Here is a 23,697-nt window from a genome sequence, read left to right as displayed (position 1 = left end):
GCGTTGAGGAGCGCGGGACCTCGCCCTCAGGCGACTGAGGGGAGGGCGGCCATTTTAGCGCAGCTCGTCGTCAGCGGCCTCATTGTGGCTTGTGGAGCTCTGGAGAGCAATAAATGTTTTTTTTTCGCCTTTTGCTCACGGGTTCAAGGCATAACGCTGGAGCTGCAATATGAGTCTTTTTATTAAATGTGTCCTGCACGGCTTTGCTTTATGCCTCGTTCTTTTGAGTCCTTCCACAATAAAACATTAGAGTCCTTTTACAGCAACGTGAGTCTTTTTATTAAATGTGTCCTGTAAGGCCTTGCCTTGCACCTCGTTTTTTTGAGTCATTCCACAATAAATCATTCCAGATAGGGAAGCAGACATTGCTGAATCTCTGCTTTTACAACATCCATAGTGCTCCTACCCATCAAGTAACTACAGCAGTAGTTTCATCTTTTTTTAAAATGCCGCTTTTTTTTTTTTAAGTTGAATTTTAAGTTGAAACAGGCATTTCAATGACAATTTTGCCAATATTCTTGTTTTCTTCCATTGCCCTGTGTGCCTCTGCGATCTCATGCAGAGGGTAAACGCTGTCGACAAATGGCTCGAGGCGAGGGGAGGCTCCTCGGGCAAAATACGGCAGCACATTTTCTGTGAAGGCTTTCACCAGCTTTTCCTTATACTGAAGAAAAATAAAAGTATTTTGAAGATTATTTCTAGTCACTTCATTCCCAGAAGTATCTCTAAACACAGCATGCAAAATGTATACAATTCCCAGATATTTCATAGTGAGACAAACACGTAAACATCTGAAAGGTATAAACTGCTAGTGAAAACTTATAGATGAACTGTATTTTAAGGGAATGAGCTTCTCCTTCAAAACAAGTGGCCAAAGCTCAGTGCAGAACCATTTAAAACTCAAACTGGTAAGGTCCTTGAAAATATTATGTATTGGATTATGGACAAAGTCTATCCTAGAGCTCTATGTTGGTGTTTTTTACTGTAATAACTGAGAAATTTCCACATAACGTGGAATCAAACTTGGTCTTGACTTTGAAAAGTGTGTCTGTAGGTGACTTAATGGAGGTTTTTCTCTGCCCCTCCCCCAGACTTGATTGAGTCATCTGATCACTTGAGTTTTGTTTCTTAGAACAAACCTTTAAATTATGGTACTCATGAAGTACATTAAAAAGTCTTGGGTATCATACCTCTGTGGCAGTAGTTAGAAAAGGGAAGCATCTCAGACAAGTAGAAAAGGGAAAATGGAACTTAATTTTGCAATGTTTTATAAAGTTTGTAGAGATAGTTCAAGGTCACGCTTTTTTTTTGGTAATAATGCATTAGATTCTGTTTTAGTGCTGATATCGTAAGAAAGATCTCAGAACTACCACAGATTTTAAGATCAAACTATATACACTGTTGATAATTATTACTTGCCTCCTTGTCTCGTGATCTTAATAGACTTGTATGAATGCTCCCTCTTTTGGAAAGCAGCCTTGCAAGCAAATCTCCATGGACATCACCTCCGCTCAGTAGTCCATAAATAATCCACCGTCCATCAGTACTCAAACAGTTGAGGTTCTTCTCCCAGTAAGAGCCACCAACACAATCTAAAATAATATCTACTCCAGAACCTCAAGTAGAAACAGAAAAAAAATCAGCAATTATAGTTGAGCTGCACTAAAGGTAGGGTAATTTCAGGTGAAACTAAAACCTTATTCTCTGTAGGTACAGAATCAATCTTGCAATTCTTATTTAAATCCTTCTGCTGAAATTAGGAATTGGCACAATGATTTGTAAAGAATCCTAGCATCAGGCACTAAAAATGAATCATTATAGATAACAGATACAAACCCTGTCACAAATTGTCTCAAATGCTTATAAAAGCTATTTTTTTCTAACTGTAAGAGAACTGTAAGAGTTTTTTTGCCCATATTCAGACACAAATACAAGTGCTACACTTCCTTGTAGAGGCAACAATAATATCGGCACAATTTTTATGCCGCAAATAAACGTGAAGCCCATGCCCATGCAGAAAACAGAGCCCAATTAAACTAAGGAAAGTTACATTCTTGGGCTGAACAGGATAACAGGATCCTTACTGTCCATTCCTTCATTAAGGTGACATCTTTCCTCCTTGCTAAATTGACCACTGATTACAGAATTGCTATTCTAACCTGCGAGGTGATTTTTGCAAGTCCAGCTGAAATAGATCACTTCCAAGATAAAATGTAGTCTACAGTACTGAAAAGTGAGTTTAGGACAGGAAGAGAAGAACATTGCATAGAATTGAAATAGAGCAGGATTTAGTAATTCAGTATGGAAATTGGCCAGGAACTTATTTTTGGGAAAAGGAAGGCATAAGATTTTCTGCATTCTCTTGTCAAAATCTGTTTTAGGCCCAATCCATAATAAAGCAGATTTAATACCACTGGATTCCCATCCTGTTCAGCACCAAAGGGAACATGAAAAATTTGAAGTGAATCATGCCTCTCTACAAAATTGGTCTCTTTGAAAAGATGGTGGCAAGTCCCAGTTGAAATTGAGTGACGTGCATATGCTTTAGGAGGTACACTCTCTTCCTCAACTCTGCCTTTCACTCAGAGGTTCTTACCTTGGGTGAACTCCAAGACCTTTTCACTAAAATCTTCATTTTTGTAGTCGAACCCTGCAGCTGCTCCAGCGTTTGCTGTCGCTTTGAGTTTCTCCTGAGTTCCTGCTGTCACGATGGGAATAGCTTTTGCCAGTTTTGCCAGCTGAATGGCTGCCATACCAACGCCGCTAGCTCCGGCATGGATCAACACTCTCTCCCCCTTCTGTATTTTACCTGAACAAGGACATAAGGGAAATGATTGCCCTGTTGGCTTTATAAGTGGAGTAAAACATGATCAAGGTGGAAAATACTGAATAGATGAAAATATTGAAAGCTGAAAGAGATGCCTTTGTCAAGTGGGTACTGTTTATATCTTCATATACTTAATAAAATAAACAAATCCAGAATGAGCAGAACTCACAATGTACAAACAGGACTCCATTCTACTGACTTCAGTGGAATGACGTTAGCTGGGTCGTGTCCAGTGGTGAGCAACCATGACAAAGCTGCCAGGGTGAGAGCTGCCAGCCTTTTTATACTGGGACCATCCACTGCTGCCAGTAGAATGTTAATAATATTCATTGAGTTAATACCAGGCACTTAGCAGTGGAAAAATGCTACACAAATGGTGGGTATTGTTGAGGACCAGTTCTACCTGTCATCTTACCATCTACACCTTGCCCTAATGCATTTGTTTGTTTCCTACTGATTGCTACTGGAAGTGGGGCACCTAGTAGTCCTGGAGACATCATCCTAATTGAGTACAGACCCACTGGAAGCAACACAGCTCGAATCAATCCTGAATTTGTGGTAGTGAGGGAAGATACTTCTTTGTAACTCATGTTCTTTATTATAGCTTTTAAGTACCACTGCTGAAAAAGATAGAAGAAGGTTATCTCTCAACTGAGGAAAGCCCTGGAAAGTGCTATTAGTAGTGCCTCTGTAGTACATTTTAAAAACGAGGAGTGTAAGCTTATGCCTTTCTTAAATCAGCTCAGAGGGAATGTTACCTACAGTTAACATCTCTGTGAAGCAAGGTACAAGTAGATGTTGTCTACTGTAATTCCACAATGCAATTAGTGAGGAAAATTCACGATATGGTCATGCTTGCAGTGAAGACAAATCTTTACAAGTAGGATTTGTATTCAGTTGTTTGCAGAACATGTAAGTTATTTCAGAGTTTAGGCTTACTGGAAATCACGATTCAAGCTGAGAAACACAGATGAAAAGAAAAAACTGGCCATCTTTCCATATCCTTCCTTGTATATACGCAGTCAGCAGAGTATGTTGTGGTCAAGATTTCAGAATTTGGGTCTGGCCAGATAAGTAAAAGGCCCACATGAGTGACAGAGAAAAGGGTTTTCAAAGGCAAACAGCATTCAGATGGGGGCAACAAAGAGGATTTAATAACAGAAATGAAGACGAGCTGTTTTGATGGGACAGATTTGCAAATGCACCTCTCACCTACAAAATGCAGCAGCTGAAAGGCTGTTAGCCAGGCTTCGGGAATGGCTGCAGCCTCAATAAAAGTCATATCGTTTGGAACTGGCATCAGGTAGCCTTCGGGTACCGTAACGTATTCTGCCTGGCCACCTCCGGAGAGCAGAGCCATCACTGCATCGCCAATCTTCCACTGGCCCTTGCAGCCAGGTCCAAGCCCAGCCACACTTCCAGCTGCTTCTAAGCCTAAAATATCACTTGCTCCTTTGGGGGGAGGATACTTCCCTCTCCTCTAAAACAGAACAAAAGAGAGGGTAGGGAAGGAAAAGCCACACATCAATGAGCGTAATGACCTGCAATATTTTATTTGCATGCCTCCTACCTAATAGTCTTTTTATTTCATCCTGATTTTATGATTTTGGACTACGTAAATGTTTCAGCAATTTAAGGATCTTCTATCCTTTGGCAATGCTTCTTGTTTCATTACTAAGTATGTTTTATTCTTAAAAAAATAAATAAAGCTTTTACCTACTGAATCAAGAGACATCTCTTCTTTTAGCCCTATGAAGATTTGCTTTGAAGTCTCAGATACAAATGCTCACCAGGCCCGATCTCTTTTAATTCTTCTGGTTTGTAAAGACTTCAAATGGGGGGACTTGAAAAGTCGGTGTAGTTTTCAGATACATAAACCTGCTTAACATACACATACCTGGAGTAAATCAGCCCTATTCAGAGCGCTCGCAGAGACCTTCACAAGAACTTCTCCTTCTCCTGGATGTGGTTTCATCACTTCTTTCACATAGAGATTTTCTGGGCCCCCTGGGCAATCAAAATGGGCTGCCAACATTTTCCCTAAAAATCTCCTCAGACAGTTTCTGGCCTCCTCGGCTTTGCCACCAGCAGCTGTTGAGATAAGGCTGCGATGTCAATCCCTTTTCCACCTGGCAAAATCAAATCTGGAGCAATCTCCCCTGGGTGGAAGCATAAAGGAAGAAGAGAGAATCATGATGGGAAAGTCTGTTCCTATACTTTGCAGTGTACGAACACCATATAGGTCTGCTGCCCAAAGATGTGTGCAGGGCAAACCAGGCCCTCTTCAAGGAAGTGGAATGCGTGACTGACCTCTGTAAAATCACTTGCACGATGGCCTTAGTGCTTACTTAATCATTTGTTGTAAGGCTGGAGGTGTGGAATGATAAACTTGAACCCCCAGGAGCGTAAATCCCCACAGGGTGGTGCTCTATGGCTGCTGTATGGTGAATAAACAACTGCTACCAACTATCTGCATAAAATACAACTTTAAGGCATTTAATTCTTCGACTGGCTGGCTATTTGTTGTTTTCAGCTAAACAACTCAATCCGGTCCCACAACATTTGTGTGTATTAGCACAAAAATTTAGTGGGAAATCCATCTGATACCGCCCTGTAACAGGTCTTCCCCCCTCTTAATCTGTTCAAAAGTAGTCAATTAAAAATCACACACTAAAAACATTTTTGTCCCTCTTCCATCAGTCCACTAAACTGCATTTGTCTGAATGCTTTGCTGCTAGAAGCAGACCCACCAAAAGACCAAAAAAAAAAAAAGTGTAGTGACGATATGAATACCTACGTTGCTTTCAAATGCACAGAGAAATGCACAGGTTGAGAACCGAGTTTCCAAGCACGACACCTTCAAGCTGTCAGATCTGCCAGCAGAGGCCCGAAACAAGTTTTAAGGAGATCCGTGGTTCCTGAGCACGGTTTGTGACCCACCTTTTTCCTGTAAAGAAGGGAATTGCTCCTCTGCACTGGCAGCAGCCCTGGCTGTCCTTGGGAGCAGAGTCTGGCCCCGCTTCCTCCTCTCCAGGCTCTGCAACCTGCTATTCCCCAGCAAGTCACGGGGTGGAATCGGAAGAGGTTGTGTTTTCCTTGGAGGGAAAGACGCGAGCAGAGTCAGAAATCCTGAAATATTTCACCAATTATTTCTCCCCACGGACCTGGTTTATTCCACAGGTCGGGGCAGAAATCAGCTTTTCCCTTTGGCATCGAGGTGGAGATCGCCCACACCCCCCAGCACGCAGGGAGGTTTGGTCTGGTGCTTTTACCCTCCTGCTGGCAGAGCACGCATCTGCAGGGTGCGGGTTTGTAGCTTCCTGGGCAAAGCATTGAACCTCTGCTTGGATTTCTGGACTCTGGATAGCTGAGGCTGGATTAACATAGGTTGCATTAAGGGCACATTGGGCTGTGACAGCCCTCATGCTCCATCTGAGGAGGCTTTTAGTCTGCTCTCCTTCCTTTGAGACCGCAGCATTCTAAGTTTGCTGGCTCGTGTCTGTCAGCCCGCGGCATTTCTACCTGCTGTTTCGGCTGCCCGCTCTCACCTCTTGGCTGAGCTTTGCCATTTCCCATCAGGTTATGCCTTTCTCCATATCCTAGCTGCCAGCTCTCGAGTATTTCGGAGTTGTCAGGGAATAAAACTGGCATTTCAAAGCATTTAAAAATGGTATCATTTTTCATCTGGCTGTCCATTTGTGGGATTCTTCTGGGGATTTCTTTTCCTATTGATTTGGATATTTTGGGACTCAGACATTTAAATTTTTATTTGAAACTAGATTAATTTAGAAACAAATTTAGGAAAAAATATTGTGTTCTCACACGACTCCAAGGGCTAGTAGCTAATTTGTTTCTGCAGATGAGAAGATCATGGGGCCTGGTCTTCCTGAACCTGGTCTTCAGCTGGTGAAATAGCTCAGTTGTTGTCTGAACAGTAAGGGGTTCACCCAAGTGTGAATTATTTGATGTCTTACAGCATACACAGTCTGATTATAGCCTGGTAGGAACGTTGTCCCTCCTCCCCAGTCCTCACAGAACTTTGCAGTCCACTGCAGATTAAAATAACTTTCTATAACAGTCAGTGACAGAGCAAACTGATGTGAAAAATGTATTTTATTTCCAATATTCAAGGGCATGCAGGGCAAACTGAAAATCTGTTAATGTAACAATTTCCTTAGTCCCTTGGGTCTGTGATGCTACATAGCTGAGAGAAATGCTCTGAGCGAAGTTACTTTGCTCAGGGAGATGAATAATTTTCTTATCTAGAAACAGGCTAAAAGACAACATTCAAAAGATTAAGGAAAGCATCCTAAGCCAAATCTTGAGGACATCACTCTCAATTCTGTTTGAAAACTTGGGTGATACATGCATAAGGTAGTCCTCTTGGGAGCAGTGAACCTTCAAGAGTTGTTAAAAAAAAAAAATGGGGAAACAGCCTTCGCTCTGCAGTTGGAGTGTGGTAAAACAGCAGGTGCTTGCTGGAGTTGGATAACGCATCAAACATCTATACTTGTTTTCCTTCTGAGCTTGATGAAGTTCAAGGTTTCTGCTGATTCAGCTACCCTTGTCTCTAAAGTAGTCTGCTATAAGAACACAAGGAAATAAAAAATAAAAAATAAGCAAATAAAATACAATCAGTAAAATATGATTAAAGTCATACACAGATTTGCTGTAATAGAGATACTTTTTTCAAGCTCAGATCCACCTCAGCGTGTAATCAGAAGAACAGATATCAGCATTTATAGCTGCACATTAAAAATACTGGTACATATGTTCATAAGGTATTACCTGTTCTACAGAATAAACACTGACCACTTTAAACTTAAGTCATTTGCAGAAATCTCCTTAAGATGCAAAGAAAAGCTAATGCCATTTTGTTTTCTCTTCAGAGAGAAATCATCCAGAACAGCAAGAACTCCAAAATATATGCATTGTCAAAACCATTGGAAATCTGGCCCTGGAAACATGTTGACTAGACTTTAGACTTTACTCAGGAAAACTGCTCTTGATCATAGCTTTCAAATTATAAAAACCTTTTGAAAAAGGTTTGATGAAGAATTTATTACTGACAGTCTTATAGCTCATTCCAGACTAAAAAAGCTTAGTCAAAACACAAGTTATTTCCACTTACTTGTAGACACCTAAGTGAGGAACAAATGCTAGGAGAAAAATGGGTCTAGAATTTCATTCCTATTCAGTGAAATGAGATGAACATATCCAAAGGTTAAGATGGAGCTTGTTGGTCTAAAAAATATTCCTTAGAAATACCTCTGTCTCCACACTGAAAATCAGGGCTATTGAGGCTGAGGCTATATCAGCAGGGCTATCAGCTCTCATGCATTTTATCCATCTGGATGATGTGACAGAATGATTGTATACTTGATATAGTCAGCCATATACTACAGCAATAAGATGTGTAGCTGTTATTTATCTCCCTGGTTTAATCCTTGCCAGCATCTCCACCCAAAGAGAAAACTACGTTTGAGATGCTATCGGGATTCCGCAGCTTGTCTGCAAAGTTTTGCAATATTCTCAAATGGGGAACAAAGAGATGGTAACACTAAGTCTTTAACACACTGAACCCAAGAGAGAGAATCTTGAGAGGGCACACAAAGGAAACTTCGGCAGAAGAGGGAAGGAAATGGGCACTTTTGTTAGAGAAGAGGTACTTTGTAACTGTGGCACAAAGCATGAGAGAGGAAACAAAACTTCATGATGTCTCAAGATTCACATGTAGGAAAGGTGACTAGGCAGAGGAAGAAAGTTTGAAACCCTTAGAGAGCAAAACTGTCTTTGAAGAAGTGGACTGTGAATCAGAATATCAAGGATAATGCCCAAAGGATGTGTGCAGGAGACACTGAGTAAGGATTAGTTGTATGAGGTCAATGAGATGTGGCTGTCAGGTCCCACTGTCTTCAAGTGTAACTAACAGAAAACTTGTACCACAAAGGCCAAGGCAAAAGAGCATTCTGCAACCTGTTCACACCCCTGGAGGCTTTGGAACACGTGGGATGTGATGACTGGAGAGGGTTTAGCCATGCAGGAATAACCCAAGCCTGTATTCAGTTCCCAAGATTTTGGTAGTTTGTCAGATTAACTTTTGACACTGTGTGCGAGAGCAGAGCCAGTAAATGAAACACTGACATGGAGGCACATAGATGCATTCATTTCTCTTACCGAGTTTCTCCACAGCTTCCACGCACACGCTGGGATACATGCCCACTTCGTAAGTAGCAATCAGGATGAAAGCATTGGTCTTCACAGCTATCAGGCCTCCATCTGGCTAGATAATACAGAAAAATGGCACAAGGTTCTGAAAATATACACGTGCATACATATTGCCTTACAATTTGAGCTAATTACAGACCTTTTCTTTGCTCAAATGCTCTCTCAAAGCCTAAGCCATGATGCAGACAACACACGTCCATGCGTGTTTTGAAGACTGCTGACTATTAAAACAAGTCACTCAGATGTTTTTATTGTATTGCCTATTCTCACTTCCAATGACTGATGTATTACTGCACAGTATTTTGAAGAAGTTTTACCGTAGTGCTCAGTCATATGCAAAAGCAGTAATAAATGCAAGTAAAATAGGTATTTATATGAAATCACCTAAGTGTTTATGAACCCCACCTCCCAAACTCCACCTCACTGATTCGTAATAATGACTGGAAAAAGACACTGAGAAGTACTGCATGTTTTCTGAACTGGGGTCCAAATTTAAAAGCAGCTCAGCCTTTTCTGCAGGTTACTCAGCTCATTTCAAGGATGGCTTTACTGGGGAGGGGAAGAGTTAAGAAGACCCCAGTAACACTCACTGGATATATCTACTTCAGACTGCGCGATTTAGCAGTAATAACAAAATACTGCCATCCTGAGCATGCAGCTTCAGTTTCTGTATTTCGGAGGTGAATTACTGAGGCTGGCATCCCACGAAATGAGCTGATCTAACAGTTCTGTCGAACAGGCACTGCAGCTGGTGCTAGGGATGTGTGGTGGACATGCAGGGATGTATATATTCACATATATGCACACATGCAGGAACCATTTAGCGCCAGGGAAATACCAGAACAGTTTAAAGAAGGAACATTTTACTGAAAGTGAAGGCAGATAGTTTATAGATTAAACTGGGGGCTACACTTCTAATTTTAATGCAAGTATTGAGGGACAGAGTATAAATGCTCCACTGAAATATGGCCACCAGTGTCACCAAACTTCTGCCCTCCAAGCATCCCACCCAAGTTTTACAACTCCATTTGCCCACGGCTGAAAAGAGAGAGCTCATATTGATACAGCTTAATGCCTTGCTTGCTCTAAAGGCATATGGCTGTGCCAGGAAAAGCATGGATAAAACCTTCTTGTTTGATGAAGAACAGATAATAATTTGATTAGCTTGAAGTGAATGGTGTTAGCCATTTAATTCCACTGCTGGGAAGGTGATATTAAGAGACAGAAGGAAAGAAGCATGTGAAGGCTTTCAGCTTGTGTTAAGGTATTCATGTAACCAGGCAGTGAAAGAAAAAGGATGTTTCCAAAATTTTCAGGATTGCCATAGCTCTTGTCAACGTACATTTTTAAGATAGATGGAATACTCATCTGCTCGGACACATTTATAGTGCTTCTGCTTGAAGTAGAGTCCTTCCCTTCTAACTTGCATTAAGTTATTGTAGAAAGTGTAGATCAGGTTTATGGCATTCTCTGGTGGCACCTATGTTCATACAACACAGTGTTACGGACCGAAAGGGTACGTCTTTGCAGTGATGAACAGCTCTCCACCCTCCCACTCTCTTTGATAGTTCACTTAAAATTAAGATGTTTTTGAGTGACAAAAAATCAAAACTGAGCCTAGTTTATATAGAGTCCACTGTATTTCCAACATCCCATTTGAAACAATCTGCTTAATCTATGGCTACTATCTGTGCAGTCCCACTATTCACCAACACTTCCCTAGAGAATTAATACACCCAGTGGTGACTGGAGCCCTCTGTTAAAAGGCGATGCAGGGTAGGACTCAGCCTTATCATGTAATACAAACAAGCAGAAGTGCTGTTATTCTGCTCTGTTTATCATCTGATAGACAGTGAAAACAGATAAACTACATCTATACCAGAAAACTATAAGTGTCAAGGAGCTGGGTACTTCTGGGTATTGTTATAACAGTCCAGCTACATATTTGACCTGGGCCAGCAAGCACTTTTGCAAACAATTCCCAGGCACAGTCTGGAGAATGAGAATGGGTCAGGACTGCTCCCCAGAAGCAACTTGGTAGAGCCTCTCTGTTTAGAGGTCATAGTATGGACACGGCCGTGCCACAGCAGCACGTCTCAGTGCCAGCAGATGGACCTAAGAACATCTGCTTTACAAGGACAGGGGGGATCACTGAGTGCAAGTGCTTAAAAACAACCCCTTGAAAATGCCAGTTAAATGGCATCTTTCTTCCAAAGATCAAAGATGTGAAATTAGCAATCAACTTCAGAAGGTAGCTCTCAGAGCAGCAGCTAGGCTGTACCCATTTAACTCAAGCTCTTAGTCTGAAAGAAGCCGCTGGTCCCTTTAGTATAGTGCAGAACTCCCTGACATGATCACTACTTTGTGCTCTAGATTCCTGGAGTTTCTACCGCTGCTGTCACTTCCCAGGACACTCTTTCATCTCTTACATAAAAGCCAAAGGTTGATGCACAGACTTTTCTTTCATTTATGTTGATAATAGCTGCATTTTCCACGTGCTTTGTTCTGATAAGACTGTCATTCAACAAAGCCTGAAGTTGGTTCATTTTCCATCTGTTCTGTGAAAAGAAAGAGATGTATAAATGTTCATTCTCCTCTCCTCCTGTATTGGAAACCAGATCTTTCTCCATGGAGAATTTAGGAATTTAAGCAGAAGTAATGCTAAGCCTCAGATAAGAAAAATAACAAAATTAAAAAATCCTAAAAAACAGAGAACAGCAGAACACTAAGGAATGAGAAAAAACTTGCTACAACCAGCAGATCAGAGCAGAAATTGGGGTGTGAAGTATTGGTTTCTGGGCCAGGCTTGGCCTGAAACAAAAACCATTTTCTTTTAAATGCTCAGCACTAGCATGGCTATTGTTAGACCTTCGGGTCAGTGCAGCTCCACAAGGGTGCTGCTTGGAAGTAAACCCTACATTTATCTCACGGTATATCTCTGGCTGTCTGCATAAGCAGCAACAATCTTAGAATCATTGAATCATAAAATGGTTTGGGTTGGAAGGGACCTTAAAGATCATCTAATTCCACCCCCCCTGCCATGGGCAGGGACACCTCCTACCAGCCCAGGCTGCCCAAATCCCATCCAGCCTGGCCTTGGGTACTGCCAGGGATGGGGCACCCACAGCTTCACTGGGCAATCTCTTCCAGTGCCTCACCACCCTCAGAGTAAAGAATTTCCCCCTAATAACTAATCTAAATCTCCTCTTTTTTTAGTTTAAAGCCATTCTCCCTTGTCTCATCACTGCACACCCTGACAAAGAGTCACTCCCCAGTTTTCCTGTAGGCCCCCTTTAGGTACTGGAGGGCTGATACAGGGTCTCCCCAGACCCTTCTCTTCTCCAGGCTGCACAAGATGCTGGTTAAATCTTGAGAAAATAGTAAAATTCTATTACTGCCATTGTGCTCGAATCATAATTAATCAGTAGAAAACTAGTGTTTTGATAGCACTAGAGTACAGACATGGCATGAATCATATTTCAGTTCCAGCTTTTCCCTTTAGTTTCACGAGGTCAGAATCACAGAATGGGAAGATGCCTTGTGAAGATCCCCAAGGAGGAGACCCCACAGCCCGGGGCAGCCTGTGACACAGCTCCAGCACCTGCCCAGCGCAGAGGTGCTGCCTGGTGGTCAGGGGAGCCTCCTGTGCTCCAGGTTGTGTCTTAACCTCCTGTCCTGGCACTGGGCACCACAGAAAAGAGCCTGGCTCCATGTTCCTTGCAGCTCCTGTACACATTGACGAGATGCCCCCGAGCCTCCCCCTCTCCAGGCTGAACAGCCCCAGCTCTCTCAGCTGTATGAAATGTATGAAATCTTTGAATTTAATAAACATTAACTCTGTTTAAATTTGGCAGTTTTATTGCTACTTAATCTAGATTTATTTACTTTTTAATGTGAGGGTGGTGGAAATCACATTAATATCACAACTAAGGAAAGCTGTCAGGCTTATCAGCGTAGCCAATGGCCTGCCACAGGGACATCGGCCCAGCAATTAATAATTTTTGAACACTGAGGACGCATTTGACTTTAAAACCGAGAAAGTATGAGGGGCATGCAGCTCGGGGGGCTGGGGACCCCTCCAAGAGCCTCCCCTTGGGCCCTGGCTGACAGGAGGCTGCGGCCCCCGCCCGCCTTCCCTGCTGAGGTGTTGCCATGGCAACCGCTCCCCCCCGCTCCCCGACAGTAGCCTACCCGGCTCCTGATTGGCTCAGCCTTCGGGGCGCTCCCTTTCTGATTGGTTGAGGGCGGCTACCCCGTGTCAGCGGGGTCCGGGTTGGCGTTGCCACGGGCTGTGAGGGCGGTGGGCGCGGAGGGATCCGGCCGCTCCTCGGCCCCGCCTCGCCTCGCTCCAGCGGGGAATGCCGCCGGTGGGTGCCTGCCTTGGGGCCGGGCGAGCCGGGCCGCTGCCCATGCGGGGTGTCCCACCTCTTCCGAGAGGCGGGAGGTAGTGGGGAGGGACTATTTTCTCAGGCGGAAGGACTCGGAAGGGTGTGCGTGTGAGTGTGCGTGTGCGTGTGTGTGTGTGTCATGCGGCTCTGAGGTGCGAAGGGCGCCGCCATTTTCCTTTGGGGAGGGAGCTGTGGTTTTGCCCTGAGGCGCGGGAATGGCTGCCGTCCTCGCCTCTTCTGGCGGCTGCCCCGAGCCTCCCTGGGGCCCGGGAGGGGATCCCAGTGTTGGGGGTCACCTCTTCGAGGCCGGTGAGGGGTCCTCCACTCTGGGATGCCCCGACGAGGGGTGTTCGGGGTGCTACTGTCCTGACCTGGCTTTGCCTCAGGCTTTGGGTTTTGCCTCAGGGCTTAGGAGGCTGCGGGGCAGGGGTGTGCTGGGATGCAGTTCTGCCCTTGTGGCCCTGAGGGGATCCCAGAATTCTCAGTCACTGATGTCCCCAGCCAGTGGAGGGACCAGGTGGTGGAGGTGCTTGTGGGCCCTCCAGATGCCTGTGCAGTGTCTGTTTTAATGCTTTTCCTTCTGTCACAAACCAGCAGTCTGAGTTGTCTGCCTGAAACTGGCAAGGTTTCAAATCATGTCAAAATGCCAGATTCACTAAATCTCGTTCACAGTCTACCAGGTCCTGTTTGTAGGTTTGCGCCCTGTTTTCCCAGAGGCTGGTGTTCCCCTCCTGCTCTCCTCCTCCAGGCACCTGAAGGAAAAAGGGGGGACAGAGCCACCAAGAGAGGTGCCCAGCTGTGCTCGCAAGGGGTGACAACCCTGTGTGCGAGGAGATGGGGACGAGGATAGGTGTAAAAGATATCTTAAGAAATAGCAGCTGAGCATTTTGTGGATGTTGGATGTGTAACAAGATGATTTTGCTCCGAGTACTAAGTACTTTTTTTCCCCCCATTATTTGCATATAGATTTGGGAAGTGGGACAGTTCTTTCCCTGGGAGATGAGCATTCCCTTCCTTTTTGTACCTCACAGCTCAACAGCATGACTTGGTCTTAAAAAAACAAGAAGTACTAGCATGCTGGTTACATCACTTTAGAATTAACTAAAAATTCCAGTGGTATATCTTTATTAAGGTTGCTGGAGGCCTTATGGACAACAGAAGATTTTGAAGGAAACCCTTTCGAAAAATTTCTCTATGTATTAAATATAGCAGAATCCTCACACCAGTATGTTCTGATATGTAAGTTTCTTTAATTTAAACAACATTTCTGTTATGAGGAAAAAAAATGCACGAGCATGTGGATTTTTATTTAGCAAATTTACTAATTCTTCTTCTGTCTGTAAGGATTTTACCTGTACACACAAGCAACAAAAGTAATCTTGCTTTACTTTTTATTCCTGTTAGACATGGTAATTACATGTTAGATAGTAAGGTGAAGTATAAGTAATATTATTTTATAAGTTAAGTATGGTTGGACTTGATGATCTTGAAGGTCATTTCCAACCTAGAAGATTCTGTGGTTCTATGACTCCGAGCCTGCAGGGCAGCTTCTCTTAAAGGCTTTTGTCAGAACAGGGGCTTTTGAGAGGACTGAGGCATGTGTGTAAGGATACTTACCTTTTCTCACAGAAGTGATTAATCTATCTTCCAAAAGTTTCTGCAAAAACTTGTGTTTAGGCAGAGCCTATGTGCGGATTTGAGCAGATGGGAGAACATTCTGCACTGCTGAACAGAACTCACGAAGCAAGAGAAACCTTTAAAAAATGGTTTTTAATCCTGCTGACAGCATACTGCGATGCAGGTGTATCCAGCAGTCATTTTAATTAGTCAGAGATGTTCCCAGGTCTGATCATAATAGAACAAGCTTTTATTTTGGGCCACTTTTTGCCTAAATAATTCTGTAAATACATCATTTCCTGGAAGCACGGTCTCTCCAGTGAATCTGAAATAAGTAGAATTTTAAAAAGAAATTCCTGTAAAGGCCATTTTATCTCCGCATTTCTACTGTCTCCCTGTTATAAATCAATCCAAATGTACTGGTACACATATAATAGAGGAGATGGAATTTCCTGGCTTGGTATCAGTTAGTACTTTAGTGTAAGCTTCATCTGTTAGAACTTTAAAAACCACTAAAATACAGCTATCCCTGCGATGGAATGTCGCGGTTATTGAAAATCACTTTTACAAAATTGAAAAAAGCACGAAGGAAAGAAGTAAAAGGAGGTGGAATTTGATGACCGAACTGTTTTCAAAGCTGGCAGGCATTCTGGAGTAATTTGCGAATCACTTTGTTCCTTGAAACAAAATTTACTGTCCATTTACCATGGAGATGAGAAGAGACAGTTACTATCAGAGGGAGTATCTGACCATAAACTTGATACTTCGTCTCCCTCCACTTAACTTACTGTGATACAAAAACACTGTTGGTATGGGCTGGCAGCAGGTAGAATTCCTTTCGAGATTTGTAACATTGTTTGTCTGGAATTCTAAGGAAATCAGCTTCTTCATGTTTATGGGGTAGTTTTAGGCGTTTCTGAATGTTTTCATGCTTCTCCCAGACTCATCCAACAACGTGTGCTGTGAGTAGCCCGGAGACTCCCTGGCAGCGAAGACCGAAGTGCCCCAGACCCGCAACAGAACATGAGCAGCAGAAGCTGTGGCAGGTGAGTCACTGAGCGTTCCTTCAGCTGTAAATTCGGCTGTGAAGAACCAAAGTTCAGGACACATGAAACGAGGACCTGCAATTGAGAACGCAGGACATTTGGGTGTAATTGAGTTCCTGTCTTGGAAACAGCACCTGATACCCACTGAAGTTCTAGCCTGCCACCTCGCCTGTCCTTCTGCTTGCCGGGGCTGGCACTGGCATCTGCCTGAATCCAGTAGAGTCCCACTTAGCAGGAACATTCCTGTGCTGTTGTCTCTTCCTCCTTGGCATGCTCAGAAACGTGTCTCACAGGAAGATGCATGTGCTCTGTCCTTTTAGACACTTTGTTGGAAGTTAAGGCTATCTAGCATCCAAGTCCTGTGTGAATCTTCCAGAGAAATCCCCAAATTTAGTGCCGGTCAGCAGCACTAAATTCAGAAATGCTGTTGCAGCCTGTCTTAGGTACATGTGACTGGGCTGCTGACTCAGTAAACAGCAGTCAGATATTACAAGAGCTGCGTAAATTGACTGCAGAATTGAACCTATAGATATATTTATTTGAAGAAGAGTGCCCAAACCATTCAAATCGTTGCTCTAAATCAGGATATCCCAATCTCCATTGCTTCTGTTTCACATGTGTGAAATGTTCTTCCCCTGTCCTGAAGCTTCCTGCGAATGGCTGCAGGATGCTTTGCTGTAGTTCCTGCAGAGGAATAATGCTGTTTGTGGGGCAGCGTGGTCTGAAGAGCTTAGGTGAACTTCTTCTGGTTACATTCCAGTTTGTAGCTTGATTGTGGAACCTAGGTAAGAACCTGATCTCTGTAAAGCAGGCTGACTTTTTATGCAGCCCTTTCCCTTCTTTTACCTTTATCCAGAGGTTCCCCTCAGCACCAGCAAGGAGCAACCCAGCAAACACTTTTGACTGCAGCAGACTCTTTGGGAAGAAGAATGCCACCAAATATTGGCTGACACAGAAGGACTTCAGTCATGTGAAGGTATGAGTGGAGGAATAAGAACAGAAAGTATGAAGGGAGGAATGGAGAAGGGTTGTTTGCAAGGTTCTGTAAGTCTGAGATCTCTCTGTCATTGGGAAGCAGAACAAAGAACTCTGAAAATATTAATCCAGGGCGTTTTATTGAGCCCTTGCATCCCTGTGAGGTAGCTTTATTGAGTTCCATGTGATTCAGCGTGCTGGAAGTCTCCACGTAAAACCTAACCAAGCTTGTGACTAGCTCTGTGCAGGTGCTTCGGAGCTGTGTCACCCTGAAGGCAAAGTTCCCACCTGCTCACAGTGCGTGCTCTGAGCGCGTTCTGCTGGTGTTCTTCTCACGGGGAGATGTCTGGGCCTGCCTGCTGCTGTGAAGCTCTTGGTTTTAGAAAGCTCCTGTGATTAAGTGATGCAGATATGTCAGATGTATCATAACATGCAACTTTTTGCATATATTAGGATGAAAGGGCCTTAATACACACCTGAAATTCAGATTTCTCCTTTTTTGATGCTCCTTGCCAGTTCCTGCCTTGTCCTCCCTGCCTTGCTTCAAGGACTGCGTCCGCAAATGATAGATGAATTTGGTCTGTATTGCCTGTGCTCCTTTACTAGGTGCTGGAGTTGCAATTAATAAGCTGGATGGTGCAATAAATTACCTATTTAAAAATCAGGTTACAACAGCAGAGCATTTCAAGGGCTGTTGTTCTCAAAATGTGTTTTAGTACCCTAACACTCATCTTCAGAAAGAGTAAGATGGGGATGATGCTAGAGGGAGAGCTTGGCTGATGTCCCAAAAGTCACTGAGACTTAAGATGCAGATAAATTCATGAGCAAGGCAGGAACAAGACAGTTTCCTGCTTTGGAAGCGTTTTTCTTGTTATCTTTCCTCTTCCACCTGTTTTCCTCTGTGGGGAGAGGTGCCACTTGCTGCCTTCATGGGGTACGCCTGAGCCAGGGGCAAGGAGCCAGTGGCAGTGCAGTCATGCCAAGGAACATGTGGTCTGCTCCCACTGAACACCTGCACTCCCGCTCTTCCAAAACGTTGCTGCTGCCACATTGAACCCAACTCCTCAGAGCAAGGCTCACTGGCTGTGTTTCTGCTGCCTGCCTTGGTGTAATATACCTTTCATCACAGCACAAGTAATTATTTTGAATTCAAAGGTAGTTCTGACTCCTGCTTTTACTTCATATGTTTTGTTGGTGTTTTGTCAGGCAGCCCCTGATGAAAGTCGAGGCATCATCGCTTCTGCTCAGGCCGTCTTGGACAGAGAAAATTATTTTGTGAGGGTAAGAAGTGATCTCTCTTTTCTCATTAGCTGTGTGCTTTCCTGCATGTCAAAAATTTTCTCTTCATCAATGAACTGCAATAAAATGTCAATTGTCTGTATTCTCGGAAAGTTAAATATAGAAGCACAGGCTTCTGACCTCCTCAGGATGGGACTGAAGTGGTAACACCCAAAATATGAGTTTGAGAATCCTCTCTCTTCAGCTTTTGTTTCAGGGGTGGACCTGTGAGTAAAGGCCAGGAGGGCTGACCTGATCTAGCAGATTGCCCCTGCTGGAGGAGAAGCTCCTTCTCCCGCTGCCTCTCTTGCACTGTGTGGTGCTTATCAGCCCTCCACTCTGAACAGGTTTCAGCTCACTAACCTTGGGGGGGAAAGTGAGTAGTTTTCAATGTTGCACTACGGCTTAAAAAAAAGGAAAAAAAGGCAAAGAAGAGCTTGGTGGGAAGAGGAGAGAGGGAGGAGCAGAAAGGAGGACGGAGAGCAGGGCAGCAGTGCCCAGTGAGGTTGGGTTAGCCGCGCTGTGCAGCTGCACCCACGGACTCATTAACGTGTTGGGCCAACACACTGCATGGGTTTTATTTTCCATCTTTCACTTAGGAGGTGGACAGGTATTTGAGGCACAATGATTTCTTAAATCTGAGAAAGAAGGAGATCCTCTACAAGAAATGGCTTGAGGATGTTTCAGAGCCGCTGCTGCAGAAAATTGAGGACAAGATGGACAGCCAGTCGAGTGACGAAATAGAGAAACGGAAGGAAGAACAGCTCTCCCTCTATTTAAACTACTGTAAAAAGAAGGTATCGAGAAGTAAATTTCTGTCATGGAGGCAGTTGCTTGTAGAGGGCTGTGAAACATGTTTGTGCCTTTGGGTGCTACCGGTCAAGCTTTATAAAAGAAAAAAAGCTGGGAGCAGACACCAGCAATTTCCTTCCACGTGCATGCAGGTGAACAGACCCAGCACATGGGTGCTGTCACACTCTGTGCGCAGTACTCACAAAAATCGCAACGACTGTATGAAATACTTGTCGATTTCGCTCTGAATTTCACATCCCTGTTTACCAGATTCCGTGGCTCAACTGTCTGCATCTCGGGATTGCACGCCTAGAGCAGTAAGAGCAGTTAGATCATCTCCCAGGGATAGAACGGGTTTATATATAGGGCATGCTTTTGTTGTCAATGGAAACCGCTGCACAGCAGATTTATGTGGCTGTAAACAAGCTCTTATAGTCCAGAAATGAAAACCCTGGGGGAGCCGTGGTATTTTAATGACAGCAGATGGTATATTTTTCCAAAGTCTGATGTGAAAGCCCCATGCATTTAAACTGCACTTAATGACCAAGGGCTGAATCAGTCCTGCTCCCGAGGTCCTGGCGTTGAGGACACGTTGGGTGTGCACTGTCTGTATCTTGGTCTGCGTCAGCCAAAGCTCCTGTGCCTGGTCAGGGTGCCCTCCAAAAGCCATGGCTGGTGTACTGGGACGTGCTCGTCTCCCCAAACGAGCACAGCACTGGTGATAAACCTCCAGTCTCTTCTCTCTCTCTGTCCCCTCTTTCTCCTTTTACTCCCTCCCCCAAGTCTCCCGCCATTTTGCCTCTCTTTCTTCTCTCAGACTCCCCAGCGCAGTCTCTCTCTCCTTGTTCCTTCTGATGATTCCTCCAAGTTCTCCACCGCCCCTTGCTTTCCAAAGCTGCCTTCCCACCCTTTCCTCCATTCTCCTTTTGCCCTCTAACACTCTTTTCCCTCCGCTGTCCTTCCAGGTTCTTCCATCTCAGTCTTTCTCTCTGCTCACTTTTCTGCCTCCTTTTTCATGCCTCTTGGCTTTCTTCCCCTCCTTGCCTCTCCTTTGTTCCAATGACTCGCTCAGATTCTTTTTTGGCTTTAAATCTGCCTCTTTTTGACTCCCAGTCTCACCTCCTCCTTACCCCAGGGCCATGTCTGGTTGGTCATAGCTTTTCTTCGGGGTCACGGTCAGCTGATGGCAGTCTGTTCAGCTGTGCTGGGCTGCCAGCGGGTGCCATCCCTAACACCTCCTCACTTCAGAAGCAGCAGCTGGCTGCCCGAAACTGCTTGAAGTTTTACAGGAGCAGAAACAAAAAGAAGAAGGTGAGAGTTGCAGCTGTGTGCTCCCTGGGGAACTGCCAGGCTCCAGGGAGCTCAAACCCTGTGGCGCTGCCCAGGTGCTTGCTGAGGGTCTGGGAGCAGCACAGGCTCTTGGGGCCTTGTTCACGCAGGCCTCATTGACAAAGCCATCTCCTCAACTCACTGTAGGTCCCATTTTTGGGGTCTGAATGTGTGCTGCAGCACTTCCGAACTGTTCAGAGTGTGGCGTTTCCAACTCTGAAACTGAAATCACATCCGCCAGCCTCCAGAAAGAACTATGCAAGGCCTATACCTCGAGGGCCATGGCTGGATGCTCCCTCCTTGCTCCAGCCCCTGGCAAACTGTGTCCACAGGAAAGCTGGAAATGTTCATCTGAAGGAAAAATGAGGCTGGTGGGGGCTCGGTCACTTTTTTTTTTTTTTTTTTCTTGTTAAGATCTGTTTCCTTCTCTTATCAAAACCTTTCTCCTGGAACAGAATTTACATTACGTAGACTGCCCTAGTAGCAATTATCACTTTAGACTGTAATTATTGATGCTTCATGCAAGCACTTGTAATATATTTATGCCTATGATAAATTAACATGGATGTAGGTATTTTCCTGCTATGCTTCAGTCACCTTCCTTCTGAGGTGCAGTGTGTGAAAATTAGGAAACCCATTTTATTTTTTTTTTACCGCCTCCAGCGTGCTGCGTTCGTGCTATGCTCTGTGTTATTCCCAAAAGCTTCTGAGACCTGACCCTCTACCCACTTCTCCTGCAGGGCTATGTGGCTTTGGAAACTTACGACCCGTCGGAGTATGACCCGTTCCTCCTGCAGAGGAGTACGGAGTGCTGGAAGGTGCCGTGCTTGGTTACGCCCTGGGTTTAGGTGCACCCTGTGACTGCAGGAAGTTAATGGTTAGAGAGGAGGCAGCCTGTTTCTGACTTGCTGCTCTGAGGCTGGTTGAACAAATGTGTTTTTCAAGAGGCAGCACAACGGTTACAGTGGATAAGGTCTCTCCTATTTGGCTACCTAGTAAAGTATTTGCCAAAACATAAATTTTATGGTACCAGCTCCCACTGTATTTAAATTCAAGAGTGCTTGAAAATGATTTTCACTGGGAACATGGTGTGAATCCACACTACTTATCCATCAAAAATGAGGTTGACGCTCCTCCCTGCTAGCCTTGAAGCTCACATTTGTCTGACTTTGAGACAAAATCCTTGAAATCCTTGCCTCCCTCACAGGTTTCAATACCAGCCTTGCAGGACCCTCTGTTAAAAGCCGTTCAGCAAAAGTTCGTTGAGACAGGCATTGTCAAGCAGTGCGAGACAGGTACTTTAAATGATCAGTGTCCCTCGGGAGCAGTTCGTGGTGCCTTCCTTGTGGCAGCAGGTGCTCACACGAAGCATTTCTGTCCTTCAGGAAGGCTGTGCTCCGCCAGAGAGCTGAACAAGCTCAGCAGGGCAGAACTGCCGCTGCTTCCTCTGAGCCGGCAGCGCATGGATGCCGTGGCGTGGCTGAAGATCCCGCCAGCCTACATTGCAAGCGAGGCCCACCGGACCAAGAGGTGAGAGTTAATGGGTGTATCGAGAGGCAGCACGACAGTTACAGCGGATAAGGTCTCTCCTGTTTGGCTAAAACTGAAATTTTATGGTGAATTCTGCTTTATTCTGTATTTCTCATGAGAAAGGAGCGTTGGTGGAGGGAAAGCCCTCAGGCATGGAGTGGAGAGCAGGGCATATTAACGTAGAGCACCGATTAACGTAGAGCTAAGCCTTGAAATAAAGTGGCTTTTGGGGAGGATTCCTTGTGTTTTCTGTATGCAGCCTGGAGCCATGGTTCAAGCCATGGAACACATTCTGGATGCTTCACTGGAAGATCTGAAAGGATTTAATGCTCTCTAGAGGTTTTTATTTGTTTTTAACTATTACTTTCTAGATTTTGGGAGCAGAGTGGGGTCATACTTCTGTCACAGAGTGGCTGAGGTTGGAAGGGACCTCTGGGCTCAAAATACAGTAGAGCTCACTTATGCTTTGGGGATGTGATACAAGACAAAATGAATTGCCAAACAGTCCCTGGGTATGTGCTTGTGCTGGAGCACTCGTCACCTGGCTTCCCTGGGGTATTCTAGCTACAGCTGAAGGCTGTTTAGAAAATGGGGTTGCAGCAGGTCTCAGCTTTTGCAGCTCTCTGAGCTGGGGAAGCAAAGTGAAATGCTGCCCTGCTACCTAAGCTGCAAACAGCAGAAAGGCCCAGCTGGCCTGCACTGAGAAATGTTTAGGATCAGGGAAGAGTGATTTTTTTCTAATTTTAGTTGCTGACTTTTTTTTTTTCCCCATGTCCCGGTGCTCTGATTCACCCCTCTATGAAAGCCCTCTGGCTCTGCCATTGCAGTGCAACACTTAAAGGAAGTTTGCTCCCCGGTGACAAGAGCCGAGCTCATTGGGGACCGGATGCCCTCCTAGAGCCAGGCCTGCACTCTCCTCTCCGCCCCTGCCCTGAAGTTTTATTCCCAAGGCCTTCTCCAGTGTAATGCTTGGAGCAATTATGGGCTAACGGCAAGTTCCAGAAGGAAAACCGATCACAAAGACAAACATTTCCTGGAGTGACTCAGTGTGGGAGAGAGCTAGTGCAGGAAGCTGTGCGGAGCTCTGCAGCCTTGGCCCTGAGCAGGCTGACAATGGTTTGTGTTTCTGTTTACAGGCAGCGAGTCATGGAGCACCACAAAGACAGCAAGAGCTGATGGCACCGGTCCTCCAGCTGACTGCCGCAGCAAGCAGGGCCATCAGAAGGTACTATGTGGAAAATGCGTGTTAGATCTGCCAAAGGAAGTGGTAACAGGCCAGGTCTCCCAAAAACCTGCAATAAACTCATTGTCTTAAACATCTGCTTCTGAACTACTGCTACCAGCAGCCAAAGAAAGGTAGGAGACGCTGCTCCCATCATTTCCAGTTCCAGCCCTTGCTGTTATCCCCAGGTCTGGCTATAGCTACAGCTCCCGAGTCAGACGTATTTCATCTTACCAGAAATGGGAATGTCAGCATGGGCACAGGGAATGGCAAAGCTTGCGCTTAGCTTCAGCTGTTGCAGTTTTGCACGGAGGTGAAAGAGGTCTCCTGGGGTGGTAAGAACAAGCTCCCTGTGAACGAGAAGGAGGTGCTCCTGCCGATGTGCACGGTTCGCACAAGTGTACAACAGAGCTGCTTAGAAAGCACCAATAAGGAAATAATGGTTTGTTTGTGCAAATCTTAACT

At 44.7% G+C, this 23,697-nt stretch overlaps 3 protein-coding genes across 7 annotated transcripts; 1 reads left to right on the top strand and 2 right to left on the bottom strand.

Annotated features, from left to right (window-relative positions):
- Positions 1 to 261: 261 nt before the first annotated feature.
- On the bottom strand, positions 262 to 6,094 carry TP53I3 (tumor protein p53 inducible protein 3). 2 transcript variants are annotated; one of them, XM_040554353.1, is made up of 6 exons: positions 5,768 to 6,094; positions 4,725 to 4,986; positions 4,040 to 4,307; positions 2,597 to 2,809; positions 1,420 to 1,616; positions 262 to 664 (listed from the first exon to the last, which is right to left on the bottom strand). In XM_040554353.1, the coding sequence occupies exons 2-6, from the start codon at positions 4,860 to 4,862 to the stop codon at positions 476 to 478; spliced, it is 1,005 nt and encodes a 334-aa protein (XP_040410287.1). In that variant the 5' UTR covers positions 4,863 to 4,986; positions 5,768 to 6,094; the 3' UTR covers positions 262 to 475. The 2 variants fall into 2 exon arrangements, with proteins under 2 accessions (XP_040410287.1, XP_040410288.1); XM_040554354.1 differs by having other exon boundaries at positions 5,625 to 6,080.
- An 833-nt stretch (positions 6,095 to 6,927) lies between these two features.
- Positions 6,928 to 13,385, bottom strand: PFN4 (profilin family member 4). Of its 2 annotated transcripts, none has more exons than XM_040554359.1 (5): positions 13,247 to 13,385; positions 11,485 to 11,613; positions 10,398 to 10,535; positions 9,005 to 9,110; positions 6,928 to 7,410 (listed from the first exon to the last, which is right to left on the bottom strand). In XM_040554359.1, the coding sequence occupies exons 2-5, from the start codon at positions 11,599 to 11,601 to the stop codon at positions 7,382 to 7,384; spliced, it is 390 nt and encodes a 129-aa protein (XP_040410293.1). In that variant the 5' UTR covers positions 11,602 to 11,613; positions 13,247 to 13,385; the 3' UTR covers positions 6,928 to 7,381. The 2 variants fall into 2 exon arrangements, with proteins under 2 accessions (XP_040410293.1, XP_040410294.1); XM_040554360.1 differs by lacking the exon at positions 13,247 to 13,385 and adding an exon at positions 12,941 to 13,166.
- On the top strand, positions 13,286 to 23,322 carry FAM228B (family with sequence similarity 228 member B). Of its 3 annotated transcripts, XM_040554356.1 has the most exons (9): positions 13,286 to 13,422; positions 16,002 to 16,106; positions 16,963 to 17,082; positions 18,288 to 18,362; positions 18,959 to 19,156; positions 21,221 to 21,298; positions 21,688 to 21,775; positions 21,866 to 22,010; positions 23,147 to 23,322. In XM_040554356.1, exons 1-9 carry the CDS (start codon positions 13,414 to 13,416, stop codon positions 23,184 to 23,186), a joined length of 858 nt encoding a protein of 285 aa, XP_040410290.1. In that variant the 5' UTR covers positions 13,286 to 13,413; the 3' UTR covers positions 23,187 to 23,322. The 3 variants fall into 3 exon arrangements, with proteins under 3 accessions (XP_040410290.1, XP_040410292.1, XP_040410291.1); XM_040554358.1 differs by lacking the exon at positions 18,959 to 19,156; XM_040554357.1 differs by lacking the exon at positions 21,221 to 21,298.
- The last annotated feature ends 375 nt before the right edge of the window (positions 23,323 to 23,697 follow it).

This window comes from Cygnus olor, chromosome 3, assembly GCF_009769625.2.
Source record: "Cygnus olor isolate bCygOlo1 chromosome 3, bCygOlo1.pri.v2, whole genome shotgun sequence".
Classification (NCBI taxonomy): domain Eukaryota; kingdom Metazoa; phylum Chordata; class Aves; order Anseriformes; family Anatidae; genus Cygnus; species Cygnus olor.
This window is presented reverse-complemented; position numbering and strand designations above follow the sequence as displayed.